This window comes from Maylandia zebra, linkage group LG12, assembly GCF_041146795.1.
Source record: "Maylandia zebra isolate NMK-2024a linkage group LG12, Mzebra_GT3a, whole genome shotgun sequence".
In the NCBI taxonomy this organism is placed as follows: domain Eukaryota; kingdom Metazoa; phylum Chordata; class Actinopteri; order Cichliformes; family Cichlidae; genus Maylandia; species Maylandia zebra.
The window spans coordinates 33,888,272-33,914,464 of NC_135178.1; the positions used below are offsets into that span (position 1 = coordinate 33,888,272).

The 26,193-nt window shown below is 39.2% G+C and overlaps 1 protein-coding gene and 2 long non-coding RNA genes across 4 annotated transcripts; 2 read left to right on the plus strand and 1 right to left on the minus strand.

Moving 5' to 3' along the window:
* Positions 1-3,427: 3,427 nt before the first annotated feature.
* LOC101471198 (uncharacterized) lies at positions 3,428-9,765 on the minus strand. Its single transcript, XM_004555767.2, has 9 exons — positions 9,563-9,765; positions 8,050-8,321; positions 7,359-7,512; positions 7,006-7,252; positions 6,099-6,187; positions 5,763-5,913; positions 4,744-4,901; positions 4,292-4,384; positions 3,428-3,593 (listed from the first exon to the last, which is right to left on the minus strand). Exons 1-9 carry the CDS (start codon positions 9,643-9,645, stop codon positions 3,476-3,478), a joined length of 1,365 nt encoding a protein of 454 aa, XP_004555824.1. The 5' UTR covers positions 9,646-9,765; the 3' UTR covers positions 3,428-3,475.
* On the plus strand, positions 4,468-12,908 carry LOC143421529 (uncharacterized). Of its 2 annotated transcripts, XR_013101201.1 has the most exons (4): positions 4,468-4,962; positions 8,914-8,968; positions 10,215-10,345; positions 10,632-12,908. It is a non-coding gene; the product is annotated as an uncharacterized LOC143421529 (long non-coding RNA). The 2 variants fall into 2 exon arrangements; XR_013101200.1 differs by having other exon boundaries at positions 10,215-12,908.
* A 7-nt stretch (positions 12,909-12,915) lies between these two features.
* On the plus strand, positions 12,916-20,024 carry LOC112430585 (uncharacterized). Its single transcript, XR_013101199.1, has 2 exons — positions 12,916-18,590; positions 19,000-20,024. It is a non-coding gene; the product is annotated as an uncharacterized LOC112430585 (long non-coding RNA).
* The last annotated feature ends 6,169 nt before the right edge of the window (positions 20,025-26,193 follow it).

The following is a 26,193-nucleotide window of genomic DNA, read 5'->3' on the forward strand; positions in this document are numbered from 1 at the left end:
TACCTTATGCGGAGACACAAGGAGAGAGGAACTGAAGCAACAAGTATAATTAAGTTAAGTAGCCATGCTTTTGTAGCGATCACCTTTAAGAAATGTCAATTAAACATTTAAACGTTTTATCTTTAACTGTATTCAGAAGGTGACGCATCATTCTTATGTATTCTTATGTATCATGTGTTCCTGTTGTGTTGTAATTTCTTAGTAAAAGACTAAGTCTTAGTAAGTAGACTTCTGTGAAGGATAAGTCTGTGCATCTTCACTCCTAGTTCCTCTTTCTTGCTTCCTAGAAATGAGATATCCTTGATGACAGTGCACTGAGATTGATTTTTGGGTCACATGGGGGAAGACAGAAAGGAGAGAAGGTAATAAACCACGCAAGCAGAGAAGCAAAACAAAATAAGTAATAATAAGTGATTGCCCGTATTTCATCAGACCCACACGAAAAATCTGCTGTGATGCACATTTCAACACCTCCTTAATGACTGTCCAACCAAGAGGGATGACATCAGTAACAATTTTCTCAAGGAATTTCAAAGGAACTGCAGGAGGAAGTGAACCAGGTCACCATCAGTCCATGTCGGTTCAGGGCCAGGGTTTTTGGTTGGGTTCAAGTTGACACAATTTTAACCAAATAGAAAACCTTTTAAGAGAAAAGCTGTAGAGACAAAACTGATATGAGGCTTTGTTCCCAATGTAACATCTCGTAGTAGCTTGTAGTAGAGAGGAGCTGGACCTGAACCTTTGTAGTAACATTTTGCATCCAACATTTAATTTTTTCCAACTTCTTTCTTTCATTCCTCAGACACAAGTACAGCAGACATAAATGTGCAAAAAAGAGAAAAAAAGTCATACAAATAAAATTACAATAAAAAACTTTTCATCCCCACTTTTCTTCCAGGTGTATGAATCTCTTATATATTTTTACAATGCACTGTTTGCCTTCATATAGACCCATATAATAAAGAAATAACCATTTCACTCAGTAGCTCCTGGAACAGTCTGACATTTTCTGTAAGCGAGGACAGGAGAGGACGGCAACATTTCTTTGGTGCGTTGACCTCATTCAGAACACTTTCATTTTTCTGCCCAACACACACACACACACACACACACACACACACACACACACACACACACACACACACACACACACACACACACACACACATTTTGTTTGTATGATAGAAGGCTTGTTGTTGACGAAGGATGGAAGAACATCCACATTGTCTCATGATGATTTGCCTCTTTCCCAGGATTCCATGGTGTACGTGGGCACGTGGGCGGGACTGGATGGTCAGCTAGTCTGGTTTTCCTCAGAAAGAACAGGCCTGATGCCACTAATGGGAGCTCCACAAAGGAGAAAACTGCTTTTGTTACGTTATAGTTAATATTCTGTGTAATTGGATACAATTAGCTAATTATTTGGCATTGGATCCATCAGAGTTCTATTGCATAAACACTTAAATTAGTTTTGAAATTTCTTAAATGAAGTGTTTTCAGCAACGTGATTTGCTTTATTAACTATTACCAAATAAGTAGGATTCAAAGTTAAGGTTAAGAAAAGTGGGTATCACTGATAGCGTTTCATTTAGAGTCTGAACAATCAGCTTTATTAAAGAGTAAACCTGTGGTTTGATCAGATCTGACTTGCAGAGAAAAAACCCACATAGTCAGATGTTGATTATAATTTCTAAACTAATTTGTCCCCTTAATCATCTGATGATTAATGCACAACCCTTCCTGGTCATATGGACACCAGGCATGGTTGTGACTGTCCTCATGTCTGCAGTCCCCTGCGTCTCGTGCACAATCTTCATTAAAATGTGAGAGCCCCCACCACCCAACCAGTCGCTGCACATGGCTGACCCTCCCTGAGCCTTGTTCTGCAGGCAGTTTCTTCCTGTAAAAAGGGAGATTTTCCTTCCCACTGTCGCCAAGTGTTTGCTCAAAGTGGATTGTTTCAATCTAGGGAATTTCTCTGAATTATTGTACTGTGTTTACCTTATAATCTAAACTCTCTTGAGGCAACGGTTGCTTTGATTTGGTGCTATATAATAAAACAGAATTCAATTTCACTGAGTTTGTGCTAAAGAAAAACTGTGGTGAAGCACAGACATGCGGCTTATTTGGGCAGTTTACTCATTATTTTTTTATCAGTCACGGAGGCACCTTTACCTGTTGTTGTTGGGAGTGTTCAAGATCCATGCTTGGGTATGGTTGTGCCAGTCATATTGAAGCCAAGTGTAGTTTCAATATTAGTGAAAAACTTGGATTTGAAATCCAGAAAAAGTAAAATTATGCCCTTACTCAAGCTAAAGCAAGTTGTTTCTGACCCCTGTCAGAAAATAAACAAATTCATAAATACACCGATGTAACAGAAGCAAACATTTGTGCAATGTATGGTTTTACTCATTATATATATATAAGATAACTCAGAACGAGCAGAGCTACTGTAACAGGCTGCCACACACGGGGGGCGCCGGAAGAAATATATTTTCCAGTTTTTTTTAAAGAACTTTAAATTCTGTTTTATTGTAGTTATGACTGTCTATTTCCATGAAAACTGTGTGTGAATCATAATAAACTCATACTGTGTAAAATTCTCTGGCTTTTGGATCCAGAGTGGTGAATGTAACTGTGAGGGGAGAGTCACCCTCTGCAGGAAAAACACTGTTGAGCCAGTTTATTAAAAACAGATGTCTATGCTATTAATTATGTCTATGTGTGCTGCAGAAAAGCTTGTAAAACCCACAAGTGTATCGGAGCCTCGTGACTTGTATACGTATGTGTGTATGCGTGTGAGTATGGGTATTCCAGATTGGCCTCAACTTCCTGTTTGACCTAAGTCAACAGACTCACACATACAGCTGTAGCACTGCTGCTACGTCATGTTGCATCACTCGCCAACACTCACTGCTGCTGACCGTTCAATGTGCTTTCCTGTGCACTCAGAGTCACCTAGGAATTTTTTTGTAGTGAAATCTGAGGCTGTGTGCATTTTATCCAGTCGTGAAATCGCACTTTGGCGAAAAAAATAAATGGAGGAATGCAGAGGCCGCAGCAAATGTATGCAGGCCAAAATAGCTTAAACAGTGTACACCATGTGAGATTTTTTAAGAGCACAGACAGGTTGTCGTCTGAACTATCAGCTTATGCGGGCTGTCGTACATACATACCAGTATGATTAAAACTTCAACAGTGAGGTTTAATTGCCAGATTTGGATGATGACTATACCGTGCAGATTATGACGCGTGTGGGAATAAAACTTTAATCATTAATAATTCCTGAGACGAACACAAATTTTTAAACGCTGATGTTTTTCTTTATGTGGACATGACCTGACATACAGATGTGGACGTGTTAAATGCTTAAACGTGCTCTCAAGTCAGTATGTTTGTAGACAAATACATCAGCATTTAGAGGAAATGCAGGAACAGAATTCTAGGTTTTTTTATTTTCTTGCTGGATTTGGGTTCAGCAGACTGATGAGGTGGAGGGTCCTGCTTCTGCATGAGTGTCCCGAGAAGCCAGGTCAGATGGGTTAGACCTATCATCAGAGGCTGCGGTCAATGCCTTGTGACAGCCGGGTTTCCTGAGAGATTTATAAAGAAGCATAATGAAACAAAATCCAACCGCACAGTTTCTTTTTTAGCACTTCTAATTCTTAGAAGCACAAAAATATTATTGAGAAATGACATCACAACCAACAACCTAATTAATCTCACACTCCTTTTACTTCTGTTTTTGTCCTCTACCCACTCCAAAATCATACTGAGGATGTTGAACTCCCTAATGCTCCACTTTATTCCCTTTCGTAAGAGTTTTTTCTCAGCAAACGGCTGCCTGCTGATCAATGATGATGAGTCGTCTCTATTTTCTGAGGCGGCTGAGGTCCTTCGACATCTGTCTGACAATGCTCAGGATTTTCTATGAGTTGTGGCTAATGCTATTCTCTATGTTGTTGCATGCTGTGGGAGCAGGTTCAGTGTCGCAGATACCAAAAAAAGACTCAATAAACTGATTGGCCAGTAATGTTGTGGGGATGGAGCTGGATTCCCTTAAGGTGGTGTCGAATGTTGTCCAAGATAAAGACAATGCTGAATAATACCTCCCACCCACTCCATGACATGTTGGCTAGCCACACGAGCACATTCAGTGAGAGACTGAGATTACCTAAAAGCACCACTGAACGACCTGTGGCCATCTCCCTGTACAACTCCTCCATCTAATACACTGTAAGCCAGTGGCAGCTGGCTGCTGGTGGACTGATGTCCTGCACCAGAGACGTACCTCCATCTGGGTCGAGGTAAGAAGCCAAGATCGCCCGGCCTGTAGCGGCTCAACAAAAACAGTGGATCTGTGCCAAGGTTCAAAGTCTCTGGGCTGAGGACAAATAGAATGACAGGACTGTTGTTATTAATTAACATTTTTTTGCGTGTTATCATTTTCTACTTTACCTTAGCACTTTATCTTTTCTTTTTGAGAAAAAAACATATCATGGTGTTTTTGAAACCAAAACAAAAGTCACAGCAACTAAGCAAAAGCTTATTTATAGAGGCGTACATTGTTTTTTGACTATTTTGAGGCCAACTGGGAGATAATCTGGCTCTCATGGGCCTCAGTCGGGCAAAGATCCAGTTCACTGCTATGAAGAACCTGGCAGCTTTCAGCAGATATCAGGCCACCATTTTCACGACTCATTACACTAACATACACAAACCGGGCAAAGTGTTTCCAAGCACCTGACTGTTCTGGGGCCAGATGTCTGCAGTTTCTGCCCTCGACTGCTCTTCTCTGGGGAATTATAAAGAGCGGACTCTGTTCCATGGGATGTGTTGCTTTCCAGGATCTCACGCAGCTTCTGGATCTTCCCCTGAGCCTCAGAGAATTTCTCTAAGCCCTTCAGAGGACAGAGAACAAAACCATTATCTCGGTGGATGAGACAGTGTACACATTAGCGGGTAAGTCACAAAATAATATTTTGTTCTCATAATACTATAGCGTTAAAAGACAATAAGGCTAATCAGTTAATAGTGTTCACTTCACCCTAGGCCACCTAATGTGAAAGTGTTAGAATTTTGAGTTTCTTTTTGTGTTCAGAAAAAATCAAAGCACTCACCAGTAGTTGGCAAATTACATCTTAGTTAGGTGAAAGATTTATATGAAATCTTGCCTCTTGCAAAACAATAATCAATACAGTGGCTCAAAATTTCACCTAAAATGAATGAGGTTAATGTGAATAGAAGTAAACAAACTTGCAACAAATTACTGAATTTTACTCACATCTGAATCAAAAGATTAGTTCATTATCAGGCATCTGGAGAACTTCAAGATATATTGGGGAGGTCATTTAGCCATTTAAATGAGCTGTGTTGGATCAAGGACATGTCTAAAACCTGCAGGACACCGGCCCTCGAGGCCTGAAGTTCCCTGCCCCTAATCTAACGTATCACACACAGAATAACTGTTTCACGATACCATCGTTATTGTTGTGTATGTCTTATGATGCCATTGTATCATTTGTGAATTAACATTTATACCTTCATGCCAGAGTTTTACCTGTTGTGGAATATCTGGATACCTGGTTTCTTGGATGCCTGTCTCAATAGCAGAACATAGGGAGGATTTCCAGCAGTCTTCAATTAATACCAATCAAACTGGACCACCAAGCACAGAACTATCTCCCATACAAACATTATGATATGCTGTGGCTGCAATCAAATGGCTAAAGGCCATAGTTATTGTCAGGCTGTGTTCTTACCATCACAGCAGGTCTCAGAATGTTTGCTGCTTTCTCCATGTCTGCCTTGAGTTGCCTCCTCCTACTCATCTCCTCCTGGAGCTCAGCCTCCAGCTGAGCTGCCTCAGCTTTCTTTTGACTGCACACTTCAGAATCCAAGTTCAGCTGCTGTCTGAAATTATAACACAGAATAAAAGTTGACCCAATGTGGGTGTGGCTCAGTGGTAGAGCATCTGACTGTAGAGAAGCTGTCTCTGTTAAAGTCTCTATTAAAGCTTTTGTATGTTGCTACTATCAGGAAGTTAAAAAAATAATCTTGGAGAAACAGAAATAAATAAAAAGTAAAGAAGTAAAGACCTCAGGTCCTGTTTCTTGGCCAGCAAGAGGCTGTAGTTATTCAGCTGAACCTTGAGCTGCTGGCACTTCTTCGACAGGTGATCTTCTTTCTGTAAATCGGGTGATAAATATGGAGACATGAAGAATGAAAACGAGTTATCAGTTAAAATAGTGTTACAATATTTTAAGGCAATACATATCTTCCCACATGCCTCATTCTACATAATAATAAAAAGCAATAAGACTTGCATGTTGCATGTAGCAATGTAACATCAACTTTTTAAACAGAAGGCAGATCAGAATCAGAATCAGAATCAGAATCAGAATACTTTATTGATCCCTGGGGGAAATTATTTTTTGTTACAGTGCTCCATTTTAAACCAACATTAAGACAAGACAGACAATACGCTAACTAAGAATAGTACAATATATACATATATATACATACATACATACATAAGTCACTTATAAATAAATATTTGGAAAAGAAACATGTGTAGTTGTAGCAGCAAACAGTGTGTTAAGTGGATGTGTTGTACAGGGAGATGGCCACAGGCAGGAATGATTTCCTGTGTCGTTCAGTGGTGCTTTTCGGTAATCTCAGTCTCTCACTGAACGAGCTCCTGTGACTGACCAACATGTCATGGAGTGGGTGGGAGGTGTTATCCAACATTGTCTTTATCTTGGACAGCATCCGCCTCTCCGACACCACCTTGAGGGAGTCCAGCTCCATCCCCACAACATTGCTGGCCTTACGGATCAGTTTATTAAGTCTGTTGGCATCTGCGACCCTCAGCCTGCTCCCCCAGCATGCAACAGCATAGAGGATCGCACTGGCCACCACAGACTCAGATGTACCAATTCAAGCTACCACAACCTCTAGGAATTACGCAGGCACATTTATGTCCCTTCTATGCAGACATCGTACCTCCTTGAGTTGGATGATGTCCTGGCTAGCTGCGTGGCTGTCCCTCTTCATGTTTTGTACTTCAAGACAGAGTTCACTCTCTTGGCATTGCAGGATGGATTTCTCTTTCAAGAGTTTAAAGCTCTCTGCTGTAAGCTCCTTGACTTTTTTAAGCACCTCTGCGTGCTGAATCTTCTCCTCCTCAACAATTGCTGAAACTTTATTTTTGATGGAGCTCCACACTTGTTTCTCACAGTCTTGAAACACTCTGTTGTTGGAGAACAGGGCTCAGTAAGTCGACGCAGCATCCAGAGGGAACAACTCCTCCTGCAGTTATAACTGTAGCTTGAATTTAACTCTGCACTAGACCTTACTTTGCCCCCTGTAAATCCAATTGTTTCTGCAGTCTGGCGATGGCAGCTCCATATTCTTCCCTCGTAGTGTATAGCTGCTTCTCAATAAACTCCACGTAGGCCAGTCGCTGTGTCATCCTCTCCCTCTCCTTCTGCTGCTGGTCCAGCTTCTCCTCTGAGTGGTGGAAAGGAGGTGCAAATGAAAACAGGAAGCTAGAAACATCCCAGTGTAAGCTTCACACAGTCTCAACAACGGTTTTGCAAAAATCATGGTTTGGACACTGTGGTTATGATGTTTTTGCAAATCTCTCAAAAAGGCAGACACAAAATTTAAAACAGCAATTTTAAGGTTCAACCCACAATCAAATTAATATATTTTTCTCCTGGTCTGGCTATAAATGTGCACAGTGGTGCAGCAGCTAGCTCATTAGCACTGTTGCCTCTTAGTGAGAAGGTTCCTGGTTTCAAACTCCCGACTGGCTGGGCCTTGTGTGCTCGTCTTGTACCTGTGTGGGTCCAGCTAATCCACCTTCACCCCACCCCAAAGATACACATCTTAGGTTAACTGCTGATTCTAAATTGGGCATGTGGCATGTGGTGGTGCGTCTCTGTGATGGACTGGCCAACTTCTGCCCCATGTTTAGACCAGCTGACTTAACCGAACACAAGATGATGAAAAATAATAAATGATCTGACTCAGCGTCTATCTCACTTTGCAACGTGCTCTTTGACTTGAGTCTGTCCACTTCCTTCTGTAGCTCCTCCTTCTGCTGGTTGAGATGCAGCTTGAGCTCATCGGTTTCCTTTTTGTCAGCTTGCTGCTGATGCTCCAACACCTTACTCAGCTCCGCAACCTTTTTCTCTACTGCATTTGAGGAGTCTGTCAGGTAATTACATATATCGTCCCTGTCCCTCCCCATTGCTCCATACCAAATTCTGAGGTCATCTATCAGTTTCTTCAGCTCGTCACATCTGAGCTGACACCTGCAGTACAAAAAAGGACATATGGGTTTAGAATTTATGAATCTAATATGAGATGCTGAGCTGAAACTGCTGTAGCTGGTACATCAGAATAGTGAAAAAGGAAGTTTTAAGATTTTATAATTGAGGAAGAAATAAATTTACTTGGTCCTTACAGAGGGGTGAGGTGAGGTTGACAGGTTAAGGAGGTGAGTTGAGCCTAGAGTCTGAAAGATGGTTATCTTTTTGCCATTGTAACTTTTGCTGAACAGATAACCTGGTCCAGATCATGTCATGTTCAGAGTTTTGCTTTAAAATCATCTGGAAGCGCCACGTTTTCACTAACTCTTTTATTTACAGTATAGAGATATAGAGTCTCTGCTGATGGACTGCATTTATAGCAAATGTAGCTGTTAAGTTCTGTTGTTGTGAAATATGTGTTGTATTGTCATTGGAATTTGCATGTAGGTCTAATCATATTCAGATGGTGATACAGAAAATTTTCTTGTTATTTTATGCATAAATGCTATGTCATTGCCACACTGAAGAAAGTTTCAAGTTCTTGACTCTGATTCTGAAAAAGGATTGTAATGTTGCTTCCTTTTTTACACCTGAGGTAAAGATCATAAGGAAACTACGGGCTCAGATTCAGACGGAGGATTCAAACCCAGGTCAGCTAAAGTTATTCTTCTATATTTTACAGTAAATAGAATTTTTAGCTTTCATAATTAAATTATGGATTTGAGGCTGTTTGTTGTCACTATTTAATTTAATTTAATGTCTTTCAGATTTTTTTAAAATCACATGTAAGAAGAATTGCATAGCAGTTAGGCACCATGTTATTAGTAGCTGGTACTGTAGAAACCTTCAAGATAAAAACAGTCAGTCACAACATAGCTGCCATTTGATCCAAAAGCTGATGAAGCACACACAGATACATGTAACCTATGAAGCTGTTCTATAATCACGTGTTTAAAAGTTTTGGGACATTTTTGGTGGTGGTCAGAGGGCCCGGTGGCGCCTGTGTCCGGCAGCCTCGCCTCTGTCAGTGCGCCCCAGGGCAGCTGTGGCTACAATGTAGCTTGCTATCGCCAGTGTGTGAATGTGTGTGTGAATGGGTGAATGACTGAATGTAGTGTGAAGCGCTTTGGGGTCCTATGGACTAGAAAAGCGCTATACAAATGCAGGCCATTTACCATTTTTGTGTTATGTTAAAAGTCGTTTACCCAACAGAGGAGCAGCAACATAGAGCAATGGTTTCTTACCTTTCCAGCTCCTTATCTAAGAACTGAATTTGTGTCAAATATAAAGCCTTGTCTCTGTCAGCAGGAACTGTCTCATCTGCCATAGTTGCTGATTTTTCCGCCTTTTTTGCGATAAACTTGTTGGTGCTGTGTTTTATCTCCACTCCTTTAACAGCACATTTTCAAATAGCACAGAGAAACGATGTTAGTTGTTGCCAGGATACGCTGCATTCAGGGACCGCTTGAAATATTCAGCGCTTGATGTATTTGCTCTAAATGCAAATGTATATATAGTCTGCTGGTTGTTATGGTTCATTTAAGACTTCAGTTTGTTTTTCGTTTGTTTATTTGCAAAGTTGATTTTCAGTTTACAAATTTAGTAGTCACATTAATGAGATTAATGAATTATCTGAAAGGAAATCTAGCAATTCTAGCAACAATGCCCAGTTATACAGTTATTGTGATAATAATAACTGATTTATTTTATATATTATATTTTAGTTTGTTTTTTTAGTTTAGTTTAGTCATTTATATCATTGTTTACATGTATTGGGATTATCCTGAAGCACCTAATTACTAATTGCATGGTTTTATAGACACTTATAATCACTGTAACTGATAACTGTTTACTGCCCTTAGTTTTCATGCTCCTGAGCTTCTTATCTGTCTACAGAGCCACCTTGCACATGCAGAGGAAACACAGCACCTCTCAAGCTGCAGAGCTTGTCTGTTGGCTGACAGTCAGTCTGCTCTGGGTTTGATCGCATTACTCCCCATGACAAAAGCTCAGTACTGCTTTGTGAGGTAAAGAACACAAATGCATGGTCTCTGACTATCAACAGGCTTACATTTGTGGGCTTTTAAAGCGTAACTACACCTTCAAATTATGCAGTCACAGCAGATGCATCGCAACAGAGGAAGGAGTTATGAACACTTCACTGCCACTGAATATGTGTGTATATAATTTAGCCTTGACAGTTTTACTGCATTGTTCACCTTTTGTACAGAGAGCAGAGGTTGATGAAAGGTTACATGAAGACTTCAGAAGTTTTTATCAGTCAGTAGATTTTTTTTCTTTCCTCTTCTTCAGTTCTGACAAAATCCCTCAACACAAAAGACGCACCATGAGAGTCGTCCAACCCACGGATCTATTGATACCTGCAAATAGAGGTGCTCCCTGAACATGTGGCTGCCAAACCAAAATGTTTCTCTAATTACTCTGTTTGGTCTCAAACAGACACACAAAGTTCACAAAATCAAGTTGATCTCAATGACTCATTTACTTTGTTCTTTTTTTCATATCACTTGTTTGAATTTGTGACTTTGATTCAGTTTAATTTCTTTCATTTCTTGGTTTCAGGTTATGTTTCCAGTGTAGTTTTTATTGTTTGAAAATATTTAGTCTTCATTTAGTTTTTTGAAGTTGACTCGCAAGCTTGTAGACATCCGAAGTCAAAATTAACAAATACTAAAACTTAGGGTATTTGATTTTTTGGGTGATATGATTTTGTTTTAGTTAGGTTTACAAAATTATTTCAGTTGGTAAACTATAATAACCTTGATCCTTGGTCTTTTGCAGGAAACAGTAGGCGTACATTTTAAAAAGTGAATGTGATGTTTACAAGTTTCTATGTAACAAAGCGTGAAGTCTCATAAAAATCCTAATATGAAGACTACTACTTACTACTTAATTAAATAACAGACCTCAGTAGCTATGTTACAATATGACAACCACAGCTGGGCAAACTAATTATATCTAATTATATTATTTAGAACTAATTATGTGTTTTCAGTTTCTGAAGATTGAGCACGATCTTTCTTTTGGCACAAAGTAAAAATATCAATTCCAATATTCAGTCAGACCTTATAAAAGTAAAATGTTTGGTTAGCTGCGTGTGACTCGAACAGAGTTCAAACCCAGCATACACCTGTGTTTGCATACCTTCAGGTACAGTCAATCATAATCATTGCTGAGGTTTCTCCTATGCACATTGTCATAACCTGTGAAGTGTCCTGCACGCTACCTCCACCACCCACAGATATTCAGCCCGAGGCCGGCATACTGTAACTCAGCTGTCTCTGTGTTATTGTCTGTTTTTCTCTGTTGCATCGGCCCCTGGGAGGACGATGCTCTCAAAATAAAATAATGTGCTCTTTGCACGAAAAGTGAGATGGATATGTTTCCTCACTGGGAAAGGATTAGATGGTGGAAGACATGAGCAGAGAGACAAAACAGCTTGTGGTGGAAAGTGAGGGTGTGGAGGTTAAGACATTCAGCTCTCACGACACGAGTCGTGAGTTCATTTTCTAAAAATATATTTTCCTTTTGTGAAAAACTACAACTCTAGCACTAAGATATTTCATAGAAACTTTAGACAAATTAAACTCTCAGAAAAGGTTCATTCTTTTTTTTTTTTCCAATGAATTATAAGTTATCAATTATTCCAGCAAGATGCAAAAAACTTTTTCAGTTCTTCCTCTTGGCAAATAATCACTGATTATTTGCATATTAAATTTAATGTGAGTCGAGCAAACACGCACGTACAGAAAACATACAAAAATCTTCATTATCCTTGCATGTAATGCCTTGTCATATCTCACAATATTAAAACCTTTAGCCAGGACTGTCTGCAGTGACAGTTATGTCTCCATGTTTATGCAAAGATTTTTTGTTTTCTGGTATTTGCTGGTCCCAAACCATCTTTGGCTACAACAGCCAGCTTTATACCTCTCTCCTTGTCCTTTGATTACCAATATTTTAATTCTTGACTACTCCTGAACTTTGCCACAGTAAGAGCACCTAAACCTTAACCCTGTCCTATTAACATTAGAGTTTGTGTCCTAGTTGCAGCAACAACAGATAAAAAGAATGAGAGACGAGAACGTGATCTGCTGCAGGCCTCGGGCTGCTGAGCACGGGAGAGGCACACATCGAAATAGCTGCTTAAACAATGTTTTTACCAATCTGTGTGTGAATATGCTACCTGTTTGTTTCCCAGTTGTCATGGCAGCCGGTAATTAAACCTAAAAGCACACCAAGTGTTGCTGAACACAGCAATCAGCTTCTGCTCCTCCTCCAGTTAGTCTCATATTTTGTGTTGACTGGCTGACAATATCACAAAGAGATTTAAAGACATGAAGCGCATGAGACTGGCTCATTTGCTTGCTGTAGTAACACAGTTTTACCTGGCAACAGATGGAAAGTCAGCGCCATCAAACATTTACGTTTTCAGTTTAATTTTCCTTTAGTCAGTAAATCCAATCACACTGCTCTAAAGCATGAGGCCATGGGTATCTAACTCTCTAAAGTAGAATTTTATTAAATTACTTTAAACGAAAAAACCTTTAGGAATTGTTCTAGAGGATTGTGGTGGATGTTTGCAAATTTAAAGAGTGGCAGGTGGTGGCGGTGGTGGAGGTGGAGCATTCATCAGTTGTCATAACACCATAAAGTCAAATACGGACAGGCTGTTCAATTGAAACCCAGTGTGCTCGCTGATAAATTCCACTTGGTGCTGTGATTATTATTATTAGCCTTTAAATTACAGGTTGTGCTTTTGGAACAAATATAAACGGATACCTTTTAACTGCCATGACAAAGAAGAATAAAACCTTTAGAAACCACTTACCAACTCAAATTACACCTGACCTTTACCATTTACAACATCCTGAATGCCACTGATGTTGTTAGGATACTAGAATGCTGCTCGCTTATCTCAGCTCAGAAACATTTAGATGTTCCCACAATAATTACAATATTTTCAAGTTATTCACTGCAGGAAAATGTTGTAAATAGAGGTGCACTCTGTAAAGTACATGTAAAGTAGGCCCTTGCATGAATGTAATGCAGTTGCATCTCTCACATGCCCTGCTTATAAAAAGGATGCAATGTTTACAGATGTTGCCTAATCACACCACAGTAATAATGTTGCAGTTATCTTTGTGAGGACCAGTTGGGTTCAGACCACGGCCATCAAACAGACCCCGGGACCAAAGTTGACCTGGCAAAGACTCCAATCTGGCCCACTCACATTTCCAGCTTTGGAAAATGTAAAGGAGTAAAGGTATAAATCTTGGAATTTTAACTGTATTTGCATATGATTTATAAAGTTTCCTACCGAAAAAGACCTCCTTCGTGGCCATGCATATCACACCAACGTAATTAAGTAGCAGATAAACAACTGGGCAATGAGAAACATTTGAATTTACACATTTATCATGCAGAAACACTGAGGTGTACCATACTGTAAGATATCTCAGGGACTAAATGCATAGTTAAACTTCTTTACATTTACAGAAAGGAGAGTTTCACTGGTCCAGCCCCCCTTAAGATCAAAGTAGGCTGTGTGTTCTTTTTAATTATTATTTTTTTGGATGCCTCTCTTTGTTTTACATGGCTTCAGTGGTCTGAGGGATAAAACTTAGCTCAAATTGGTTAGGTAAATTGGTTAGGCTGCGAGTTTGGCACTAAATTGAGAGGGTTTCATTTAGAGGAGGTAGAAATGTTCTGATATTCAAACCATAATCTTGTTGGATGAAGTTATTATCCACCTACATTTTAAACCAATTATAAGAAGAGTTGGAACGAGGCCCATTTCACAATTTAGATGAATTGAAACTGGAATTTCCCTCTTTCGAAACAAAAGCTAAATAATGAAGCTGAATTCTTTGGGCAGGGTGTTAGCTCCTGTGATTACTGCTCAGGGAAATATTTGTCTGTAGCATTAGGCTGTAATAACTTTGATTTTCAAGCGCTAACCTGCCTTAACCTTTTGTTTCCTGCAGCCCAAAGGCCGAGCCTTTTCCTCTCAGGTATGAACCAGGAGATAGGTATTCCGTCTCCATGCCAGTACAAACGATGTGTAGCTGAGTCTGAAGCATCAAACAGCATTAGGGCTGCTGACAAACATGGAGGATTAAAATAAGAATGAACGGGAGGAAGTATTGGTTGTCTGTGCCAATCGCATCCCCTCTGATACACAAAGACTTTCTGGTGATCCCACCGCACCAGGATCCCTTTTCCTAGATAAACCACCTGAATGGAGTGGAATCTTTGGAATGCGTGCCTGTGTGTTCCTGCGCTGAAGAATATGCTATTAGGCAACTGAGTTTTAGTATTCACTAGTAAGCGTGCTTTATCATAAAAATGATGTATTTGTGGTAAAGGATGTGAGGCATTAAATCTCCTCCGGTGGGTTTAGCCTTGAGGGCAAGAGCATTTGAGCGTACGATGGGGGCATCTCCTACACGTCATCCTTCTTTTGCATTTTAGTGTTACAAAGTTAGATGGAAAAACGAACGCAGTTTTTACCAGAACTTGTTTGGTTTCTTTTAAGCAGAAAGCTCCTTGAATCACGACACTTTCAGTAATTTGAAAAAACAAAACAAACAAACCCGACAAACAACGAATGAATAAATTTATGCCTTGTTAGATACTGGGTTATGATAAAGATCCCATTTTCTAAATTGTTTAATCCTGCTGTGTGTCACAATTCTATTACTTTTAAATCAAAATTATTGTGGCTCTGTCCCTTTAGTTTATTTCTTTTAAACTTCAAATACAAATAAATCACATTTTGCCCTTTTTCAGACAACAAAAAAGCCATGATATAACATAAGAAACAGAACATGAATACAGAACTATAGAAAGTCCAATTTAATGTGATTTTATATTATTGTAGATTCAGACCCAGGTCTTCATATAGTTTGTACAGTTCATACAGTCTGTAGTTTTCCGTGCCATTTATAATATTGGTTTCTGCTTTTCTCTTTGTTTTATACCTACATGTAATTTTCCAAAACATGTAACTAAGGAGTCTTTGCAATTAACATTAATTTACCATTACCATTACCACCACCCATTTACCGTTTCATTTTAAGACAGAAGGATGAGCATGGTGTACCAGACTCGGCAAAGCCATGCCAGTACCTGTCCTACAGAGTCTGAATCATTTCCTTTCATTTGCACAGTGCTGAGTAAGGTTTCTCTAAAAGTTTATATCTGAACTAGGAGAACGCGATGATTAACATTCACGTTGAAATGTGTTACATCTCTAAGGAAAGTGTTTTCAAGAGAAAGAGAACAAGCTGCCTATAATAATATATCACAACCTCAAGTTATTCATGTCCAGCTATTAACAAATCAATGCCTATTATCAATTATGTTTCAACATCTAGCATGCTAGCCTCATTGGATTTTTTCTGTACAAAGTACACTTTAAAAAAAAACCTAAGAAAATAAAATGTATATACACAAAGTGTAGTAGGCTACTAGTCGCTTAAAAGTAAATACTGTCCAGAGTTGACCTGCTTTGGTGGAGGTTTGTGTTTTCAGAGTGCTTCTTGTTTTTAGGAAAACACTAAATTTGCCACAGTAGTGTGTGTTCACACAACTGTGTGACGTGTGAACCATTCACCGTAGAATGTTTTACCTGCTATATTATGTGAACAAAAGAGTGACGTTAATGCTTCCAAAGCACAACGCGTGCACATGAGCTTTGTCTTACGCTACGTTCCTGCGCGCACTAAACAATGCTGATGACAAAAGCTGTTACGTTTTATTTTTTTATCTACCTATACAGGTGCTGGTTTTATTACAGTGTTTATTGTAAAATAATATTTATAAATGTATTTTTATATTATTTTACCCTAATGTTAACAGTCATTGAACAGTTGTGGTCTGTGGGATCAGCTGAGTGTGTTAACATCTTACATCTTTGTTGCTTTTTATTGTCAGTCTAAAATTGATGCAACTAACTGCAACCACAGCAAAAGGATTTCAACAGTATTTTTCTTCTTTTGTCTTTTATATCCTTTTCACTTTCTTTGTGGATCAAACATGAGCTTTGGGTGGGGACAGAAAGATTACATGAGTCTTAATATAAATAGGCTAAAGGACAATACTTGAGTGAAATATTTGTTCCCTTTGGTCAGGGCTTGAACCACTGACACTCCCTAAGTGAATCACAGCTTACGCTCACGTGCTCCTCGGATTTACCCTTTTTCCAAGCTTGGAAAATATTTCTTCTGATTGCATAGCGTGTTCTCGAGATTTTAAAACTGGAAAGTTGAAACAACGGATGCTACTGAGGATGCGTTGACCACACATTGATTTTGACTTGACATACTAAACCCAAACTAGATATAATTAACATACTAAATAAACAGATTAAAACTCCAATAAATGCTCCAAAATATGAGATTGATTATGTGTCATGGTTTGAGTAATTTTAAGAATTTATGATATAAAATGTTCATTTAAAATTGTGATTAGTTCAAAATGAGCGATTAGTTCAAAACCATAACAGTAACATCAAAACATGTTTTTGTTTAACTACAGCTTATCAAAAGAACCCGACAGAAGACCAGCACATCTAATACATGTCAACTGCAAATACAAAGTCATCACTTAAGAGCCTTTGCGAATGTGTTTGATTCATCATAATACAGAACACAGTAATCAATACAATCTTGACTGGAGAAGCAGATAAATAAGAACATATGGATTATGAAATGTTTGAAGGATTTGAGGCTCTGTGAGGCAACTTGAGATTTAACTGTTTGCGAGTTTTAACAGCACACAAAGAAGCTGTAAATGAAGAGAAAAGCAAAAAGTCTGTCTTTCTTACAACAGCCTTTCAAGTGCATGCGACTTATAATGTCAAAATGAGTGGAATCACTGCATGACAGTCGGTGTCCACTCACTGCCTGTTGCATGCAGCACTTTGGGATAAATGACTCTGCAGCTTTACTGTAATGCATTTGATGATATATTGTGTGTCGCGTGCAAAAATACAGACAAGAAGCTAATCAAAGCACCCTGAATACATTCCAGAAATTTCAGCAAATTTCTGTGGTCAAAGCCTGAGGAGAGAGGGAAGACACAAGTTCAGCCCACACGCAAGGAGAGGTGAGGAAACCTGTAGCTTTACTCTTTGAGCTCTAGAATTGTGTGCTTGTCTACTGTGCATCTTTTTTCTGTGGCATTCACCTTTATTGCAGAGGCTGACCATAAAACATGACTTGAATGTACTTTTATTTGATAAAAATCAGTTAGTTGGAGCTCCAGAAGATGTTTTGCTCGTGCTGCCGAAGGAACATATCCGCCAGTGATGATATGTAAAAACCAAAGATAAAAATCCTTCTGAAAAATAAAGTTCCTTCTAAGGAATTGTGGCGTTATACGTGGACCTGTTGAGTCCGTGAGTAAAACTGTTCCGTGTGTAAGGCCCCAGTCAAATGTATTATCAACAAGACACTGTTAGACACATTTCATTAAACTTCATGGCAGAATGGTGATGATGGAGAGTATTTAACTGAGCCAGCAATCCTCAACTTTGCCTTCTGACTTGAGGTGGTAATGCAGCTGCACCATGGATTTTCCCTACAGCAGGGATTTGTAGGGAGGAGGAGGCAGAAAAGCTTCCTTGGGGGGGAAAGGAGTTTGCGTGCATCCAAAAATAATCTTAACTCCTAACAACAATAATTCCCGAGGTGGGTGGCGTCCAACTGGCCAAAGGCAGACTGACAACACCTACTCTGCACATATTTAAAGAGTGTGTGCTTCAAACTCAGACCTAGAACCAGACTGGTGATGAAGATAGATAGGGCAAAACAGATGCATATGCTGCGTGCAAAAACTATCTGAAGTCTGACAAAGAGAAGCAGGAGCTGTTTATAATAGAGACTTCCTGATAATAATATAAAGGTATTAAGATCAGAATACCAAAGCACAGAGAAGCTGAAACATAAGACTAGCAGGACAAAGAAGAAGCTTAAGGGTCGACAATGCCTTTCTCTTCCTGCTGCAAACCTGTGCCTGTTGCCCTGGGGCCTCTAGAAGAATCCAGTACCCTGACAACATCCTACTCTTCTTCTCCACCTCCCTCTCCAACTCGGTTTCGCCGTCCCCGTCGGGTCCTGTATCCAGCCTTTCAGAGCAGGAGGCCCCCACTCAGGGAAGCTCCTGACAAGGCCTGTCGCTGTCTTCTGTTCCTGTCTGTGCTCGTCTTCCTGCAGATCTACACAGAGGAGCCACACACCTGCACAGGTTAGTTTGAGTACACTGACACGCACTGATAAATGAATCATTACATTAATGTCTTTATCTTTCAGAAGTCACTACAAAGTCTCCTTTATGACTGAATTTGATGCAGATCAGTAAAAATTAGTGTAGAGCACTTACTCGTGTCTGGGCGAAGGGTCGTTATGGGTTTATGGCTAAATGGCTATTTTATACAAGATGTCCATACATGTTTTAACCACAAATAAGGGGAATTTAAATAGGCATTTATAGAAAGTGTTGAACTTTAGTTGAACTTTGTTCTTTGAATTTGAATTTAAAATTGTCATTCTGTGGATTCACAAGATATTGGCAAATACACTGTTCATTTTTTGATCAATAATTAAGTGTTAACATACAATACTCTCTTTATATGAAATAAAAACTTATTTTACAGTAATTGAGAGCCAATGCCCAGATCCAGCAGTGTGTCAACTTGAGGCTGGTGATGGGAGCCTAGGCACATCCCAAGGATGGACAGGGGAGGAGCCCTGGAGGATTCAAACAGTGGATCGAGGATCAGAGACACAGGTGGAGTGTGTGGTGGCATGATGGAGGACAAAGTCACTAAATGCGAACAGAGTGAATGAGAAAAGGGTAAAAGAGAGGAATAGCCACACAGACAAGGTTAAGTTCGAATACTGTGTGGAGATGGTTTCCTCTTGAAAACATTTCTACATGCTAGTTTGATTGGGGATGGATAGTGGTGGTTTCCAAAGAATGTGCTCCACCTGTTCTGTCACCGCCACTGAGATGACACTCCAGCTCGACAACAGCAGTTATGTGGGACAGTGAAACGTGGATGAGTACAGTCAAAACTGATAAGAAGGGTAATATTTTCCACTGAAGATGTGTCAGGCAGATCTCAAAGTTAAACTGGTGTGACCACATTACAAACAAGGAAATGTGGAGAAGGACGAAAGCATGAAACAGATGTCACCAGAAGAGAAACAGAAATGAGAAAGGCCTAAGCTTACATGGTGTACAATGTGGCACAAAGACTTGAAGCAAATCAGTAGTGCCCGGCAAAGACACAGGATGACCTATTGTAAATAATAATGTTCAGTCAAAGGCTTACATTTTAACATTTCAAATAATTGTAACTATTTTGTGAATATTTCTGTCTGAGTGTGTAACCCTGTGGTAAAAAGTACGTATTTATTCAGAGAGTGTATTTTTATATAGCAGCACCATCCGTAATTTGTTTGCTACACTCATTTTAACACGCATCATCTGCTTTTTTAAAATAAAGAATAAATTGTTTATGCAAATGCCTCCATAAATACGACCATGCCTTACAGTACCTTTTTCCGTTAGTGTTATGCTTAAAAGATAATGTATTTTTTACTCAATGCATGTGACTAAAAGTATGTGAGTGCTTGTTTCACCACTGGTGTGCAGTAAAAACTCTTTGTATGATGACATGTTTCTGGTTTGACCTGTTCTCTGCTCCGAAACTGATCATTGTTGCAAGAGGCATTTTCAAACCAATCTTCACTCTAACTGCTATGTGAGGTAAACTGAGCAATGCCTGTGTGGGTGTTTACTGTGAGCACAGGGGTCTTTGAGTCACTGACTCATGGGTAATCCCTCAATCAGCCCACGCAGGCTGCTATAACAAACACACACAAGTCTGAGACTGTCAGGTGGAATACGCGACTGGCTGGTATCACTGTGAGAAAGTAGATGTGTTGGCACATGCCCGGTATGTCTACTTGTGTTGAGTTGTAACACCAGCTGATTTCTCTGATACAGTGTTGATGTCGTTATATATAATTTATATTCTGCATTAACTTGGATTACCTTTTGAACTTTAGACTGGAAGATTATGCTACAAAAACAAAAACTGACCAGTGGCACAGAGAAAACTGCTAAAATTAAATAAAATAAAGAGCGTAAATGCAAATATTTGTACAAAGCTTTGTGCAAAAAGCAGTTTTAAAATTGGTGTGAATGTGTGTGTGAATGGGTGGATGACTGAATGTAGTGTAAAGCTCTTTGGGGTCCACAGGGACTAAGTAAAGCGCTATACAAATACAGACCATTTACCATTTAATTAAAGCAAATGTGTTATGTTTAATCATTTAGCTTAAAAAAGGTAATGAATTGTAATTTCATGATATTAAACTTCTTTCCAAGAGGAGATTCTATGTGACTGGGGAAATTAATGATAACTTAACAGCACAAATAACACGAAAACCATCATAAACCGTCACATTCAGTCTAGACATTCAAAACATTAGTAGTCAGAAGAAACGGCCTCAAGAAACGACAGAAAGAAGACATCTGCCTCAAGAAGATGATGTCAGTATGGACTCGTAATATTTAGCATTTGTGTCTTGCTGTTTTACATGTCTCTGCATATGATCTCATAAAATTAGTGAGTGCATGAGCTCATCGTGTCATTCAGCAATATGAGCATGTGCATCACCTCACGTCAGCAGGTCAACGCACTGTCGGTTTGGAGTAGCAGATCGTGGAGCATGTATACCAGTGCACAAATGCATTTATAACCCCCTGCAGCTAATAATCGCATCAAGTCTGTGCTGCAGGTCTACCCCAGTCTGTCAGCATTTACCACAATATACCATAAATCATGTAAACAAGCCGAGCTGAGTGAGTTAGTGTGCCTGTGTGACTGCTGCAGAAGTGTTTTGTTGCTGATTTTATTTGGCACCTTTAACAGGAACAAAATGTAAGATATCCAAACAGCCCTTGAGGAAATACAGACACATTGAGTCCAATCGCTTTGTCAAGTGTAAAAGAAGGTCACCTGTTGAAATACCTTTTTCACGTTATAGTGTTCAAGTGACTGAGATTCCCATATTAAGGTCATCCCCTGTCAGTGATGTGAAGAGTAAGACAAAAACTGTCTGAAACCAGGCATGTAATCTGAAGCATGAGCTTTTGGCTCGTACAGAGTATTTGTATATACACTGACCTTGTTGTGTGAAACTTCAGGTTGAGTATGAACACCTACCATTGTAACGGTATATAGATGAAAGACATGGAAAAGCAGAGCAGGTCTAGTGCTCTGTGTGAAATTGTAAAAGTACAATTTGCTTTGTTTAGATAAGATCGGGCATACATATAATAAATTCACAAGCATCATAAACTATCATAGAATACACTTACGTAGTGTGTTTGTGTTTGATGTTTACAGAGAGGACAAAAAATCTTTCACAAATTGTACACTCAAGCTTATTGATGAGGTCATGCGACATAATCTCAAAGAAGAAACAAAGAGGAACATGGCAAGCTGTTAGTAACTATCAATAGACTCATTAAACATTGACATGTGACATTTTTGTCACAGGTGTTTTAAAAGCACACTAACTTATGACCTCAATGGAGCTGTAAAACCTCACTCAGCTGGCATGACTGAGCTAAACAGAGCCATATTTAGACAGACAAGCACACAGAGAGATGTGGCTAAAGGCTGAGGTGATAGATTCAGCTATAGCACTGTGAGTGACTACTGAGGTGATTAAAAGTTAAAGCCTTTTAAAAAAGAAGAAGAAGAAGACATGGCGTCACCTCAGAGCAGGATGACAGTTTGATGAGCTGGAATGTCGGTTTCTGTCAGGGATTCCAAGAATGTGTGTGTGTGTGTGTGTGTGTGTGTGTGTGTGTGTGTGTGTGTGTGTGTGTGTGTGTGTGTGTGTGTGTGTGTGTGTGTTTGTTTCCTTCCGGCTGTCGCCAAAGTGCTTGCACATAGGGGGTCATATGATTGTTGGGTTTTTCTCTGTATCTATTATTGTACGATCTACTGTACAATATAAAGCGCCTTGAGGCGACTGCTGTTGTGATTTGGTGCTATATAAATAAAACTGAATGGAATGAATTGAATTGAATTGAAGTGTGTGTGTGTGTGTGTGTGTGTGTTTGTTGACTGTTGTGTATATATGATTCACAGATGTCTTAAGAGCAATAAAATATTTACTGTAGGTGTGTACGTGTGTGCAGGTGAGCGCACAGGTGTATGACTGTGTCTTTGTTCATTTGGTTCCCACAGTGTCACATTAAGGCACAGATGACATACACTTAGTAAGTTGGTCAGACTCCGGTAAAGGAAACTGTTGTAACATTGCAATTCTCCTTTGCCCTATTTACCCATTTGATCAAAAAAAAACAAAAAAAAATTAAAATCTGTGATAATTACAGTGAGTTCACACAGTGCCCTATTTATTCAGTAAGGTTGCAAAATTTGGGAGCATCTTATCTCTATGCTGAGCCTGGTTTCTGGTTTTGGTGTTTTAAAATTTGCATATTTTTTGTGGAAATCCCCAAGAGAGCATCCTGAAGGGCATTCCTCTGATCCAGTCTAGATAAAATAACCATGCAGGCCCGGGGGAAGGGAATGTCCATTCATCTGCTCATATATCCATCTTTTTCCAAGATACACCCTGGACAGGTCGATCATAGGGCTAACACAGAGACACAGATAACCACCCACATTCACATTTACACCAGGGAATTTTCTCAGACTAAAGATGGAATGAAATGCAAGGTTGGATCAACTCATCACAGATGGCTCCAGGAAAAATGGAATATGACACACACATACACATTAGGGAGGCAATAGCTAATATGCAGAAGTCATCCACTGGAACATCTTTTGTGGACAGGATATACATTATGTGAAGTGGAGGTGACTCCAGTGTACAGAGTCTGATCCAACCCAGCAAAGTAGGGTGACCACATGCCCCACTTCATGTGGGACACATCATTTTATTGGATCTAGTTTACCAAAGTTTGCAGACGTTGCTTAAAAAGTCCAATGACACTCATAAAACAGTTTAACATGAAATGCAACAGAAAACAAAAATGCACACGTGTGCAAAGATTATTGTACAAGACCATTTGCACTGGGCCCATGGCAGTTCACCGTGACACAAGAAAGTGTTGTCAACTTTTAATCTCTGTGACCGACAGAAACTTGACACGGCTTGGAAAATTTGCAAGCTCGTCAACTAAAAATAGGCTGTGTGAAGATTTTGCTGTCAATCAGCCAACAATGACACTGCTCACATTGTCTGGCAGACAACCTTAACCGAGAGAAGGAAACACCCCTATTGTACGAGGAATATAAACACAGAAAGGTTATCAGATCAGAACAGGAAGCTTTTTTAGACACTAGAGATAATAATAAATGCAGTAGGTAACTCTTCTCTGTAAAAGCTGGACTCTATTTCCGATTTGTTGACTTTAAACCTTGATTTGGCTTTAGTTTACTGAACTTTTCTCATTGTGTGGTTCTCAGTTAACATATCTGACATTTGTTGTGAGTGGAGAAAATCTCCATTAAGACCACAAGCATTTGTGTACCCGGCTGTACACATGTTTATTTGTACTATAAAGTAGACAAGGAGCATTTTAACATGAGATTATGTAGCGACTGACTCACCTCAGGAGCCTTCTTCAAATGGCCATTAGATAAGCCACATTTTATTTTATTTTTCGTGTTTTTCAGCTCTGGGGTTTTCCACATGTTAATGCCTGTGTCCCTGTGCGTGTATTAATGCCCAGAACTAATAGAAGCACACAGTAATTCTATTAAGGATGCATGCAAAACATATTTTCCTCTTCCTGGTTTTCATTCTGGGTTTTTTTTGCACGTTTGTGTATGAATGACTCTTTTCAGAAATAATCATGATTATCTCATAAACTCTCATGTTTTTCCTGTTGGGGAAATCCTTTGACGAAAGCTATCTGCAACCATCCTATTAACCATGTTGATAGTAAGTAAAGGGTAAGATGGAAATCATAAGTAAGCAGATTTGAGTTTGTCAGAAAGCCAAGAAGAGCTGCAGGATTCTACTAAAAGGTCTTGTAATATCATGAGGGGGCTGTAATCAAACCTAACAATACAAATGGGTAATTGGTATTTTAACATAACGAAATGAAATTTTCTTCTCATATTCCCTCATTCAGCCGGTCATTCAAATTTAGTATTTCTGTATAATAGGAAATTACATCAGCATGACACACTGTTAGCCAAATAATAAATAAATAAACAGGTTGCCAAAGCATGTCCCAACTAGTCAGACTCAGAACAGTCTTCTTTAAAGACAGACTCGAGTCCCGTTTTCTGCTTTACTGTAGAGATGTGTCTGTGGTGTACTATTTCTCTTTTGCCTACCTAGCTGATTGGCCAAGTTGTTCAGATGCACATCACCTTCACATCTCCCTTGCAGAAATCTTTGCACCATATCTGAGGTTTGCCTTTGGAACATTTTTGTCTATGCCAGCTCCATAGAGGAGATGCTTGGGAGTACAGCCATCATCCATTGTCAGTACATGCCTGAGCCAGCACACCTCTGTTTCAGCAGGGTGCTGAATACTTACACTCCGGTGTAGTTAAGCATTTTTTTCTGCCCTGTAATGTTCAATACATGCTTGCAGCAGCACATATGAAAAGTGCTGAACTTCAGTTTCTGTCATATCAGTGTTCAGGTTTCGCTGTCTTACAGGAGAATACGTGTACTCGATCTTGATATAGTCTGTCATTAGTCTGTCACTTTTCGTTGGTATACCTTGTACCAGTTTGTCCTGTTGGTGCAAAGACGTGGCCCTCTTTCACTCCACTGTAGATAACGAACTTGTCTGAAGTTTTCCAGTTGATGAAGTTGAGTAGCTGGTTTGCTAACCAATCTTGCAGAGGCTCTAGAAGCGGCTGTCCCTGCTGTAAGGTTTATAAAGGTGATGAAGAGTGGCTGCTTCTATTCTCTGCAGCTTTCGAAAGGAGAAACTCATTTGATCTGTTGGTTTGGAATCTATCTATCTATCTATCTATCTATCTATCTATCTATCTATCTATATATATATATATATATATATATATATATATATATATATATATATATATATATATATATGTACATACATACATATATATATATATATATATATATATATATATATATATATATATATATATATATATATATATATATATATATATATATGTACATACATACATATATATATATATACAGCTGTTATACAATTGAAAAGCTTTGTGCAGTTTTTCCTGGAAAATCAGGTAGCTGCTGTGGAGAACTGAAAGATTGTTCATACAACTACAAAATAATATTATATCTCTTCAAAGATGTCAGTAACTCTATTTTAAAACGACTACAGTCATAATTTCTTCTGAACTGTCTTTGTTTCCTGACAGTAAGAAATTCATCTACATTTAGCTACATTTTCCTAGAAGGAATCTTTTTGTCACTGTGTATGATCAAACTTTTGCCTAAGACACCTCTGAATTTTTCCAGGTGCTGATGTTAGTCCAGCAGTTACAGGAAAAGGGGGAAAAATGAGTGACACAGCACCATCGTTTTTCTAGCTAAGACGAGTCTGGGTATTTGTGTTAATGATGGTTACTCGGAGTCAGAGCAGGTTACTCAGAGCTCGCTGAGGCCCCCCGGCCCCATTCTTTCCTCCCCCTCACACGTGCTCATCCAATCAGATCAAGAGAAAAAAGCAAACAAACAAACACACAAAAAAGATTTGATGCTTCCTTTTTGGCTTTAAAACAGTCCAAACGTAACACTTTAAGGAACAGAGAGATTGTTTCATATTACAT

Bases quoted from the DNA above. Each gene is read 5' to 3' on its own strand.
- LOC101471198 (XM_004555767.2), bottom strand. From the start codon at position 9,645: ATGGCAGATGAGACAGTTCCTGCTGACAGAGACAAGGCTTTATATTTG. The intron at 4,385-4,743 runs GTGCTTGGAAAC...ATTTGTCCTCAG, and splicing joins TCTGGCCCCAGAACAGTCAG to CCCAGAGACTTTGAACCTTG. The intron at 3,594-4,291 runs GTACGTCTCTGG...TAAATCTCTCAG, and splicing joins TTACCTCGACCCAGATGGAG to GAAACCCGGCTGTCACAAGG.